The following is a 12,979-nucleotide window of genomic DNA, read 5'->3' as shown; positions in this document are numbered from 1 at the left end:
TAGTATGTTGTATATGACCTTGAATGAATCTCAGTAGAGAGATCATCACAAAAATAGACTCAAATGGAAGGGCATGGCAGGAAATACATGATTCCATGGTATAACTTGGTGTACATTTCTTTCTAAATAGCATTCGTTAATAGCTTACTGTTGGTATCAAAGCGCTAACCAGAAGCTATCGTGATTTTGTTAGTGTAGGGAAATTATGTTCTTTTGGGATTAGTTAAAAAAGAAAGCACACAAATCTATTCATCCGGGGAATAATAAAGTATTTCAAGAGAAATATACATTATTTAGCAATGTTAGATAGGTGATATATTTCAAAGTAATACAATGAAACTCACCAAATGCATTGCAGTTCACCAAAACAAAATTCCCCTGCCACATGCTCCAGACTCTCTTGAGGCAAAGGAAAGAAATATCAGACATTTATCAATAAAAATGTTTCTGAAACAGGTGCTGGCATTTATTTTTCTTAAAATAGTAATTCATAGTAATTTATTATTTAAGACACTCAACAAGGCTATGAAGAAAGTGTTGGCTTTTTCACATTTGGTGCCATATGCACAGGGCAGGGAAGACAGATTGGGTTCCTGTGAGACTGGGTTGGGGAATCAGGGCAACTGGTAAACCAATTATGGTGTAGTTTTGGAAGTAGTGAGGTGGAGAAGGAAGTTAGGAAGTCATTTCTGCTGTAGGAGCTTGGGCAACTCAACTAACCTAGCTGAATTTTCATATCCTTGTTTAAAGAATAGCAATAGCAATTCTCACCTTTGTTTCAGTGGGAGATGATAGCTTCTAACATATTGCAATTATTTTGTCTAAGTGAATGACTTACCAGTAGGCTAGAATCTGTTAAATTTAGATTTATGTTACGGGTACCACATGGGGAAGACCATATATATCGTAAACAATCTATCTAAACAGTGGCACATAGAAAGTACTCTTTATGTGTTAAATTAGTATATGGAAGAATCAACACTGAACATTAAATCCGCCAGAACAATTGCCCTATAGTTCAAGACTCATGTTCATACAAACATCATCACAATGACTTCTTTGACCTAGTTTTTCTCTCTTAAAGTTTTAGATATTAAATATCTTGTTCCTTTTCACATATCCCTGATGAGTGGGTGCAGGGAAATGTCTTAATTTTAGAGAATATGAGTAATAGAATGATTAAAATAACCTGGTTAAAATCATATTTGGTCTAGAATTAAAATGCAGGTTTCCATATTCATGTAACTAAGGAGAATCCAGGCTATTCTGAATGCATTTTGTTGTATATGGTATTTTGAAAGCATCCTATAGTTAAATAAATTGCATTTTTTCTCTGAGAAAATCTATACTTCCCTGACTTATTTATTTTTTAGAATTTAACTATGATCATATTTTTTTGCAAAAATACTGGTTTTCTTTTGAAGTGGCAATAGGATTTTTTTTTCTAGTTCAAATAAGCTAACAGCCTTTTTAAAATGTGCTATAAATATCATTTCAGATCAAAGATTATTTCTTGTGCAATTCGAAGAATCAAATTTCAACAATTTAAGAAGCCCATTACATTCCTTCCCACCTTGATTCTTCTGCAGATTTTACCTGCTCCTACTTAGCATAAGGATAACAATTAAAATAATAAAGTCATTCAAACACATGCATATCTAAAAAGATATATGCTAATGATGATAACTGAATTGGAGGATGATGGTGTTTTAATTTTATTTCTCCTTTCAACTTGATCTGTATTTTCTATTTTTGACAATTAAAATATACTGTCTTCTATAATTAAAAAGTAAAGATTAAAAAAGAAAATAATTTTTACTCACTTTCCTGGTCGTGCATATTGTTGGAGAAAATTACATAGCTAATCTAAATGGAATATCATGGATTATTATTCCCAATCATGTTGGATTTATACAGTGTGCAGTTCTTTTAATTTTTCAGAGTTGGCTTTCTTTCTTACCCCCTTGTTACAGTATTAACCAGTTACATTGAGTTTCCTAAAGCATGTCAACCCCAAATCATTTCACCTTAAAAAGATCTTGACCTTCCACCATCTCACCTCTAAATTCTAACTTAACCTAACAGTTCGTTCTTGTGATTTTTCTACTTGGGATTGTCTTCCCCTGGCTGAGGTTTTAAAGGGGAACAGCCTTTTGTGATTGAGAAGTATGCACTGCCCTGTGTTTCTCTTGTGTGTTGCTATTGTGTGTAATTTCTAGGGAGCTATTCTCTAAGGTGGGAGGGGAGATAGAAAAGGAAAACTGTATGAAAGGCAGAAAATTAATGAGGAAATGCAACGATTGGCCTAAGTAGCCAGTATGTTCAGCCAAAGGAAGTTCCTGTGGTTGAGTTGCCGTGTGCTATATATATACTTCCTATTACTCAAGAAAGTCAGTAATGTGACTGTCTCTGTTTCTGTGGTCTCCACTTTCCAATGTGGCAGAACAGGTTATGCAAACTCATTTACAAATCTATAATTTAAAATGCAAATACTAAAAGAAAAAGATATAAATCTACAGTATGACTGGTGATTGATTTTTTTAAATAAAATCAAATAAGGAAGTAGTAGGGAAAATGGATTTAGACCTGGACTCAGAACCCCAATTCTACTTAAGAGTTAAAGGATCTAAGCAAGATCCCTGATTTCTATTTAGCCCATTCAAAAAAAAGTAAAAGTAAGAATATCAGTAGACCATAAAATAATTAATTTAGAGATAAAGATAGGTGTACTTAACACCATACTTATATTCACTCAAAATATGGTAACTTTCAGAAAACTTGCCTACATTCAACATGTTCTTTGCCTATTTATAACACGTTCTCATTAACAGTCTCGTTTTGATTTGTCACTGTAAAAGAAAATCTTTGCTTTTGGAGAAGAGCTTAATATTTAGTAGATATTATTTTCTCCTAGATGATCTTAGCTACCGCTGGCTTCTAAATGAATTTCCTGTATTTATCACAATGGATAAACGCAGATTTGTATCTCAGACGAATGGCAATCTCTACATAGCAAATGTGGAGGCATCAGACAAAGGCAATTATTCATGCTTTGTGTCCAGCCCTTCTATTACAAAGAGTGTGTTCAGCAAATTTATCCCACTCATTCCAGTACCAGAACGTAAGTATTTGTTACACTTGGTTTTTGCCAGGTTGTCTGCTTGTGGCATACTTCTAATAATGAAAAAATATATAAACAACCATTGTGAAGATTAGCTACCTGCTCAGTCTTGGCAAAGAGAGAATGCACACTTTGAAAGTTTAGACCCTTCCTTAACTTTTTTCAGTAGAGAAGATTTGCGTCATTAAGGTGCCCATAGATAGTTGAATCTGGACTGGCAGACTCTAGTTCAGAGTACAGTGTACTGGTTCTTTAGCTAACCAACAGTATTTTGGTTCCAGTGGAATCCTTAGCCTCTGCTTTTTGTTTGCTGGGCACTCCTATTTCTTAGTTCACCAAAGGGATCATCTGATTAGGTCAAAACCAACTACAGTGATTACAGAATTACTGAAAAAAAGACTGTTGGTTATTTTGGTATTTTAAGGAACTATTTACATTATGCAAATATAGGTAGGTAGGTAGGTAGGTAGACAGATAGATCATCTATTGTAAATAATTAGTGGAGAGTATTATTACCTTGGAGCCATATTTCATGGCTCCTGGCATATTTGATTGGTCTTTTTGTAGTAGTCATTGAACTACCTTTCTTTTTTAGATGTGCTATTCCCTGAGAGAATCAGATCATCATATATTTTAGCACTTCACATTATTTTTGCCAGTCTTGCTGCTACACTCATATCACTTGCTGTTCAAGTCTCTGAGGAAATACTGGTTTTCCTGCTGATAGATTTAAGTTTGGTTCCTGTCACTATGTAGTCCCTAAGGAGTTAAGACAGTTGGGAAATGCCATCCTATTACTATGGACCCATTTTTTTTACTCTCCTCACGATAGGGGTCACCTGGCTGGTGTTTAATACATTTTGACTTTATGGCTCTTTTTTTCCCTTCCCAAACTTAGGAAATACTTCCACCCATTACTTCACAGATTTGAGGACCTATTTTATAAAAATATCCTTAATTATTTTCTACTACTCCCTAGACATTCAGTTATTTTATTTGTCTTTTATTTTCTCTTTTGTTGGAATGAGTGTTTCTCTTCCTGTTCTAGCTAATTCCTCTCAGTTGCTCTAGTTTACATCCCATTTGATTCATATTGAATGTTCACCTCACCTCTTACTTCCTCTCTCTTCTAATTTTTCATCCTCTGCCCTCAATTCTTTTCCCTCTGCATATTCTTTTGTATTCAATGCAAACAATTTTGAATGATCAAAATGACTTATTCACTAAATTCAAAGGACACTTTGAGTCTTGATTCTATATGAACCTTCTGCATGACATTATACATCTCTTGACTTCTTTCACTGACTCAATTTTTCATCTCCTTCCCACTTCTCTGATAAATTCTATGTGGTGTCCTTCACTAGATCTTCATTGTTATGTTTCTGATCTTTCCAGATATTCTCCACCGTTTATACCTTTTCAACTATAATCCTATCAGGATGACTCCAAATTCACATTTCCAGAACTTTGCTGGTAGTTAGGCTGCCCCCTGGACTTTTCACCCAGAAGGTTCTCAAGGATGTTAAGATCAAAACATTCCATACATTCCTGCTATCTTCCCTCTGAACCTCACCTTTTAGTGTTCATCTCATTTAGCAATACTGTCATTTTTCTATGAACTCAGGATAGAATTTTAGTCAACTTGTCTCTTCCATCATCAGGGCAGTGAATCCAAGGGTTCTCAACTAGTATGTAAGCATACTGAAAGTTTGATAAAATGTCCAAACCTAAGATATGATCACCAGGCTTGGGGTATGACCTGGGAATCTGAACCAGCTTCACAGAGGATTCTAGTGAATTGGATTTTAATCTATAATTTGAGAAAATACCAATCCACGGGGCATGTTCATGGTTCTCCTAAAATACAACTTATATTAATTCTTTCCTTTCTGGTTTTACTGTGACTATGTCCTGGCTCAGACCCTTGCCTGTTTTGCCTGTATGAATGAAACAGCTTCCTTTAGATTTCTTGCTCTCTTCTATATTTCTCTTCTCCATGCTCCATCCCTTAAAATTACCAGCAAGGTCTTCTACTTAAATTGAAGATAAGGGCCACCCTGATGGTACAGGGCTTAAAGTCTCAATGCTATCAAGCTATTGCCAAACACTGTAGCTTGAGTTCAATCCCTGGTTAGGGAGCTGACCAACATGGCACAGCAGACCTCTCCTATCAGACCTCTCAGGCCTGCTGCTGCCCTCAACAGTGGATTTCAGTAGATCCTCCTGTTCTGTTCCCCACTCTGCCTCTGGTGGATATTCTCACCCCTCCACCTCTGGCCTACATCCCAATTCTTGTATGCATAAATCAATAAATAAAATAAATCTTTAAAAAATAACAAATAAATAAAAGAGAAGAGTAATATGACTTCTCTTGCCTCGACCCATTGCTAATTGGCTATCAAGGAAATTGGTCTCAAAATATTTAATTTTACAGCTTCATGTAAACCTTCCAGATTGTAGGTTCAAGCTCAGATCCAATTACATCTACTTCAATGTAATTTGAATTCCTAGGCCTTTGTAAATCCCAACATACTCCTTAGGCATTATCATGTTATTCTCTCTGTCTAAACCAGACCAGTTCAAATGCTAGCCTTGCTGAAATTTTCCTAGGCCCTTCATACAGTTCTCCTTGGCTGTCACTCTTTCAGACATTTTATTTTTCTTTTGACTTCATTTCAGGACACTGTCTATCAATTTGTCTTTAGCATTATATATTGCTAAAGTACAAAAATTCATGGTGTGACTCCAAAGAATACATTGGCAACAGTGAACCTATTTCTTATCCTGTATGATTAAGAAACTGATACATCTTTCAGAGCTGATCTCAGTTCAATTAATTGTCTACATTGATAAGAACAGTGATGTCTTGATAAGCATTTTTCTTCATTTCTCTTCCCTTCCTCTTTTCAACATTCTTTCTTTTTGCTTTCATCTCCTAGATACTTCTTTCTTCTTTTTGCTTATGTCCTCTTTCTTTTTCATCCTCTTTTCCCTTTTCCTTCTACCTCATTTCCTTTCTTCTCTTCCAGCCTGAGTGACCCTTCATGAATACACAGCGCAAATATTTTACACATATTAGATCCTCCTTAAAAACTTATTGAAGTTTTTAGTCAATTACCATGTAGTTACACAACTATCAAAAAGAACAAAATAAGCCAGAAAGAAAAAGAAAAATACTGGACAGTCTCACTCATAGCAGGACTTTAGAAAACCTAAAAAAGGGACCAGGAAAAAGACTGATTAATACAAAGTAAAAATCAAAATCAACAAGCAACTATCAACCAGAGACAAACTATGGGGGGGGGGTGGGGATGGGTGGGGAGAGGAAGGACTAATGTTAAAATAAGGGAGGTGTACAATTGTATGGGGAATATAACCAAAATGAAAATGCATACATTGTGCAAAAATGAAAAATGATGTAAGAATTATATAAAATAAAATATTAAAAAAAGAAATAGTTTTAATCTTACAGAAATCACAATGTTAAAAAAGCCTCTTTTCTGCTTAATAATTTGTGTGTTTATGTTTCTCTTAATATTAGGAACAACAAAGCCATATCCTGCTGATATAGTAGTTCAGTTCAAGGACATATATGCACTGATGGGCCAAAATGTGACTTTAGAGTGTTTTGCCCTTGGCAAGTAAGTATACTGACATTTTTCATTAACATAATAGAAATGCATTAATTTTTGTACAATTTTAGGAAATAAGTGATGTGAATGTGTACCAATAGAAGCATAAAGTGATTGCTTTGTAAGCATTGTAGACCCTTAACTCTTATTATCTCCTATTTAAAGTCCAGTTCCTGATATCCGGTGGCGGAAAGTTCTAGAACCAATGCCAAGCACTGCTGAGCTTAGCACCTCTGGGGCTGTCCTCAAGATCTTCAATATTCAGTTAGAAGATGAAGGGGTATATGAATGTGAGGCTGAGAACATTAGAGGAAAGGACAAACACCAAGCAAGAATTTATGTTCAAGGTGGGTATTTTAGTTTAATATAAATTTCATGAATATCTTATTCATAGACATTCCCATACTTAAAAAATTAGGATATAAAGATTAACAGTTGAAAAACGGTGATGTATAGAATGTTATACAAAAGGATGAAATATTTGTGTTATATTTAATTAAGTCATAAATATTAATTATAGAAGTTATGCACTTGTTAGTTTCATAGTAATACCAATATATTGACAAAGATGTTCCTGATAATTTTCAGAACATACAATTGATACAGTTTATTTACTACCTTTATCTTCCTCTTTTTTGAATATCTATCATTTGTAGAAGAACCTATGCATTCTGACTTAATTTAAGCCTTTAATATGCAAGCACCAGAATTACCTGGAAAGCTTATTAAAATGTAGATTGCTGGTTCTGGGTCCTCAGAGTTTCAGATTTAAAAGGTCTGTTTAGAAGTTCCTAGGAAATGCAATTATACAATTTAGTTTAGGAGTCACAATTTTAGGAAGTTTGGTTTAAGGGAACTTTTTTTTAACACTTCTTTTTTTTTTTAATTAAAGATTTTTTCTTTTGGGATAGAATAACTAGGGTGTAGGCCAGAGGTACAGGGGGTAAGAAGATTCAGCAGAGACATAGTGGGGAGCAGAACAGGCAGATTTACTGAAATACACTGTTGAGGGGAGCAGTGGATGAGACAGGAGAGGTCTGCTGCTCCATGTGGGTCAGCTCCCTGGCTGGAGAATGAACTCAGGCAACAGTGGTGATAGTGCTGAGACTTAACCCCTAGGCCACCAGGGAGGCCCTCTTTGACACAATTTTTATGGCACAAGTGTTTTGTTATCACACATCAAAATAAACTTATATTTGGGAGGATCAAATGTTGTCTTTGAAGAAACACTTGAACATTTTCAGGCTGAAATGATCATTTTAATACTCCACAGTTGGAAACTTGTCTGTCCCATTGAAGATACACCTGAGTCTTTGACAAGATCATTGAGTGGATAGTCATGTATTGGGTATTTGCTCAGTGGTAGACACCATGCTAGGAGCAAGGATAGATAAAGGAAGTACTTTCTCTGACCTTGAGGTACATACTGTATTCATATCATATGTAAGACCCCCAAATTTATACAAACATACACAGGCAAATAAGCACATGTACACACACACATAACTATAAAAAATGCATGAGAGTACAGAATGGAAATTGATTAATCATGTGGTAAGGGATATAGTAACCACATTGAGAAGATGGAATGCGGGCAATAAGAAAAACTGGATGGGCCTCCCTGTTGGCCTAGGAGTTAGTCTCAGCACTATCACTCCTATGGCCTGAGTTTGATTCCTGGCCAGGGAGCTACCCACATGGCACAGCAGACCTCTCCTGTCTCACCCGCTGCTCCCCTCAGTAGTATACTTCAGTCAATCCACCTGTTCTTCTCCCCACTCTGTCTCTGGGGAATCCTCTCATTCCCACCCCTGCTGGAACCCCTGGCCTATACCCCAGTTCTTTTATACAAAAATCACTTTAAAAAAGAAAAGTAAGAAAAATTGGAGATGATTCCTATCCCAAATTTGATTACCAAAATGGAAAGATTTGTCACAGGGTCAAGATCACCCTCCTACCTAGACCCCAAGTCTTTGTTTATATGGGATGAAAGAAATGCCTTAAATAACAAGCCCACAGCCTCACCATCACCATCCCATGGAGTCCGTTGAAATTATTGAAAGGTGCACTTCATTTGCCTTAAGAAGCTCAGGACTGCAGGGAATCCTCATGGCCTGCTCTTTATTACCCACAAGGTTTGGTGCATTCCTGCCCAATCTCTCCTAGAGTCACTGGATTCTTAACGTCTGCTCAGCGTTTACTCTAAACATCCTCAACCCTCTTACGCTAATTAAAATTTGTCTCTCCTTAGAGTTCTGCTTCCCCTGTTACTCTTTTTTCTTTCTCCTTTCAAATCCTTGTTTTAGATCTGGCTACTGCCCCATTTCTGCTCTTGGTGCCTCCCCTAAAACATAATACATATCTCAGCAGATTTGTCCAGACTCTCTAAAAATATTTCTCCATTTTTTTCCCTCTCTAAATTCCACTCTGGTTTTCATCCCCACCCCTCCACTGAATCCTTTCTTCTCATGATCACTAGTGACTTCCATGTAGCTCAAGTTCATGGTCAATTCACAGTAATAACTTACCTGATGGAACAGCAACTATCCCTCTGTTGATTCCTCCTGTTCCTGGACTTACTTCTGAACCACAATTTGCTCATGTCCTTTTACACCATTCTCAATCCCCTTTATCTTCTCCTCTTAACTACATGCCTTCTAGCATTAAGGTGTCAGGATTTGGTTTGTAAACCACTTTACATTGAGTCACTACCTTTATGATCTCATTTATCATCATGGATGCAAATAGGCTTTATAGCCTAAAAACTGTGACCTACACGTTTCCCCTGCATGTCATGCTTGTCTACCAATACCCCAACAAAATTCATTTGGTATATATCATTTATGCTTTATGACCTCCCGAGGGGAGGGAAATTCTGGTCATGACCTTACTTTTTTTTTAGATTAATGAGTTATTTTTTGAAGATTTATTTATTTATACAAGCACTGGGGTACAAGCCAGAGGCACAGGAGGGTGAGAGAATTCAAAGAGATAGCAGGGAGCAGAACAGGCAGAAGGACTGAAACACACTGCTGAGGGAGCAGCGGGTGAGATAGGAGAGGTCTGCTGGTGCCATGTGGGTTTCTCCCTGGCTGAACGGGAATCAAACCAGTGCTGCAGAGGCTGCGGACAGCTTCACAGCACTGCGCTCAACCTGCTGAGCCAACGGGGAGGCCCAGGACCTTAATTTTTTTTTTTTTAATAAAATGGCTTTATCAGATTTTTAAAGCTTCTATATCTGTTTTTATTCAACACATTTAAATCTACTGTGGCTTAAACACTAAGGAAACTGTATCCCAGGTTCTTAAAAGAGTGAATTCTGTACTAATTTCTAATTCTTTAAAGGAATCAAGGTGACAGCTGATATTTATAGGTGGTAATTTAAGGGAACTTTTTCTCTTTTCTAATGAGGCACTCCAAGTTTTATCTTTTGATCTAATCAAACAAGCAGAAAGCTACATAATTAAACCATATACAGAATATATCAAGCTGATTCAATAATTTATTCAATTACATCTTCTCATTATATTTTCGAAAGTGACATCTGTGTGATCTGTGTGAAGTTATGGCAGGAAAGCAGTGATACTCCTGTGTTGTGTGTTGACTTGATTGTATAAAAAATAAAACTTCTATCAATTAATAGTTATTCAGCTTTTAAAATTGTCTTCCTATGTTACAGAGAAAATGCAATAACTGAAAAATACACTGAAGCAGGCTGTATGTATTATAAAAATATTTATCACTCTATTATGTACATAACATAATGTTGATAAAGTTCAGTGAGATTATACAAATGTTTTATGTTCTATTTATTTATACACATTGAATATTCTCTAACAAGATATATAAATTACTTTTGCCATAGTGAATATAATAAAAGTTTTCATTTTCAAAGAAAATTAAATGAAATACTACCTTCCACTCAAGATTTTCTTCTTCTACTTATTTTGTTACATTTATTTATCTACAACTATTTGGACTTACTCAAACAATTTAAATATTCATGAAGATGATCTGATTATTAATTTGCATTATTGAAGAATATTTTTTTCTTTTAGGGAATTCCTAGCATTTTCTCCTTTCTTAGCAAGTTCTACTAGATTAGATCAACTGATGAGGTTGAAATCAATTTAATTGACTCATAGATTTTTATCAATGATAGCTACTATGTAATTTCCAGTAGTGAATGGATATTTAAGTTATCAAGTCCTTTTTCTAGTTCTGCAATAAGATATTACAGTGGCCACTAGCCAAAAGATCCATTAAGAGGTAACATATATCCGAGGGAGTGGAAAAGATTACAACTTTATCCAAACAGAGAAAAGAGAGTATCATAGTAAATGGAGATAATTCTTTAGAACTTTAGTGGTCATTTTGAAAGACTTAGAAAAATGACAAATAATTGTAGTGCTGTTCATGAATTTACCTCCCAAAAAATGGTCCACCAATAGAAAAAAAAAAAAAAAAGATTTGAATTATAGTTACCACATGCTGTTATAATGCAGGATAAAATTTACTTATAGAAATGCAATCCAGTGGCTCTAATCTTGGTTTTCGGACATAAAAAATATCTGGTATACTCTTCAGGACCCCAACTACAGGTAATGTTTGTACCCTTGAAATTGTGACTTGTGTTGGAACTTGCATTTTACATATACAATGTTCTTTCTTGTTTAGCGTATCCAGAGTGGGTAGAACACATCAATGACACTGAGGTGGATATAGGCAGTGACCTCTACTGGCCTTGTGTGGCCACAGGGAAGCCCATCCCCAGCATCCGATGGCTGAAAAATGGATATGCGGTATGTGTCATTCAAGTGCTTTATACAATAATTCTGGAGTCCATAATCAGGCAACATCCCCAGGTGGTCCTGGGATAAATTTAGAAAGAGTGGGAATAGAGTAAGGACACCTAGAACCCTGAAACACCATGTCTACTAAATACAGCAAATGAGAATGAACATAAAGTTGCTTCTTTCAGCCTAAACAACTTACTGTAATATGATGTCTCTGTTCTCTCTCACGCTTCCTCCTTATTTTTTTCCTTTTTTCCACTTTTTTTTTAAAAAAGATTTATCTATTTATGCATACAAGAACTGGGGTACAGGCCAGAGGTGCGTGGGTGAGAGGATCCACCAGAGAAAGAGTGGGGAACAGAACAGGCAGATTGATGGAAAAACATTGCTGAGGGGAACAGTAGGTGAGGCAGGAGAGGTCTGCCACGCCATGTGGGTTCTTCCCTGGCCGGACGGGGATCGAACTCACGCTGCGGTGGCAGCGGACAGCTTCAGATTGTGTCCCAACCCCTTGTGCCAGCAGGGAGGCACCCTTTTTCCACATTTTACCCTCTTCCTGCTCATCCAACTCCACTACGTGATACTGTCCTCTTTTTCTTGCCACTCTTCTCCTGAACCCACAGAAATAGAAGTAAGAGCCAGGCTCCTATCTTTGGCCCTAGGGACAAGTAGCAGCAGTGGGGCCTTCTCACTGTAATCTCCTAGCTGGGCAGGAGGGAGAAGGTGAACTCTCAGCTCTGTGGGATGTATCAGACAAGAGTAAGTGGTGCCACTCCCCCTGCCATGAACACCCCAACTCCACTCGACTTAGGAGTTAACAGTGATGGCACAAATAATGTAAATAAAAGACAACCAAGCCTACAATGAAATGGAGGCATTTCTACTCAAGTTTTTTAAGGGAATGTGTCTTATTTGGTGTTCTTTTCAGTATCATAAAGGAGAATTGAGACTATATGATGTGACTTTTGACAATGCTGGAATGTACCAGTGCATAGCTGAAAACACTCATGGAGCCATTTATGCCAACGCGGAGCTGAAGATCTTAGGTCAGTATCATTTCTAGTTCCTGTTAACAGTCAACAAAGAAGGCAAATAGAGTCATTATAGATCATGTTTGTGTTGACATTATTTTCTTGATTTGTTAAAGTTAAAACTTTTAAAACATCATTTGGAATACATTATTGTTCTTCCTCTCATTAAAGAACAGTAAATAAATGTGAGGTAGTAGTAGGTAGTACAATAGCTAAAATTGAAAAAAAAAAAACAATAAGCTAAGCTCACACATTGCAGTTATTTTAAGTCTTGTCCTTTCTTGTGTCTGGGCTGCTGAACACGGCTTGAAAATCCAATAATGCTTGCTGACTCCCCCACGATGTGTGAGATCCAGTCTCAGAGGAGTCTGTAAGCAGCTGCTTTTTCATTGCCGGGTT

The 12,979-nt window shown here is 36.5% G+C and overlaps 1 protein-coding gene across 3 annotated transcripts in view; it reads left to right on the top strand.

Moving 5' to 3' along the window:
* Positions 1-12,979, top strand: part of CNTN1 (contactin 1) — a gene marked incomplete at both ends in the record, with an annotated part of 185,035 nt that overhangs the window by 17,785 nt on the left and 154,271 nt on the right. For all 3 annotated transcript variants that reach the window (XM_084255481.1, XM_084255480.1, XM_084255482.1), the window contains 5 exons: positions 2,915-3,121; positions 6,663-6,762; positions 6,919-7,100; positions 11,431-11,555; positions 12,478-12,595. In XM_084255481.1, the coding sequence (XP_084111607.1) occupies positions 2,915-3,121; positions 6,663-6,762; positions 6,919-7,100; positions 11,431-11,555; positions 12,478-12,595 (732 nt within the window). The remainder of the gene's footprint in view (positions 1-2,914; positions 3,122-6,662; positions 6,763-6,918; positions 7,101-11,430; positions 11,556-12,477; positions 12,596-12,979) is intronic.

This window comes from Talpa europaea, assembly GCF_964194135.1.
Source record: "Talpa europaea genome assembly, chromosome: 15".
Taxonomy (NCBI): domain Eukaryota; kingdom Metazoa; phylum Chordata; class Mammalia; order Eulipotyphla; family Talpidae; genus Talpa; species Talpa europaea.
Note: the sequence above shows the minus strand (reverse complement) of the source record. Positions and strands in the feature narration are given on the sequence as shown.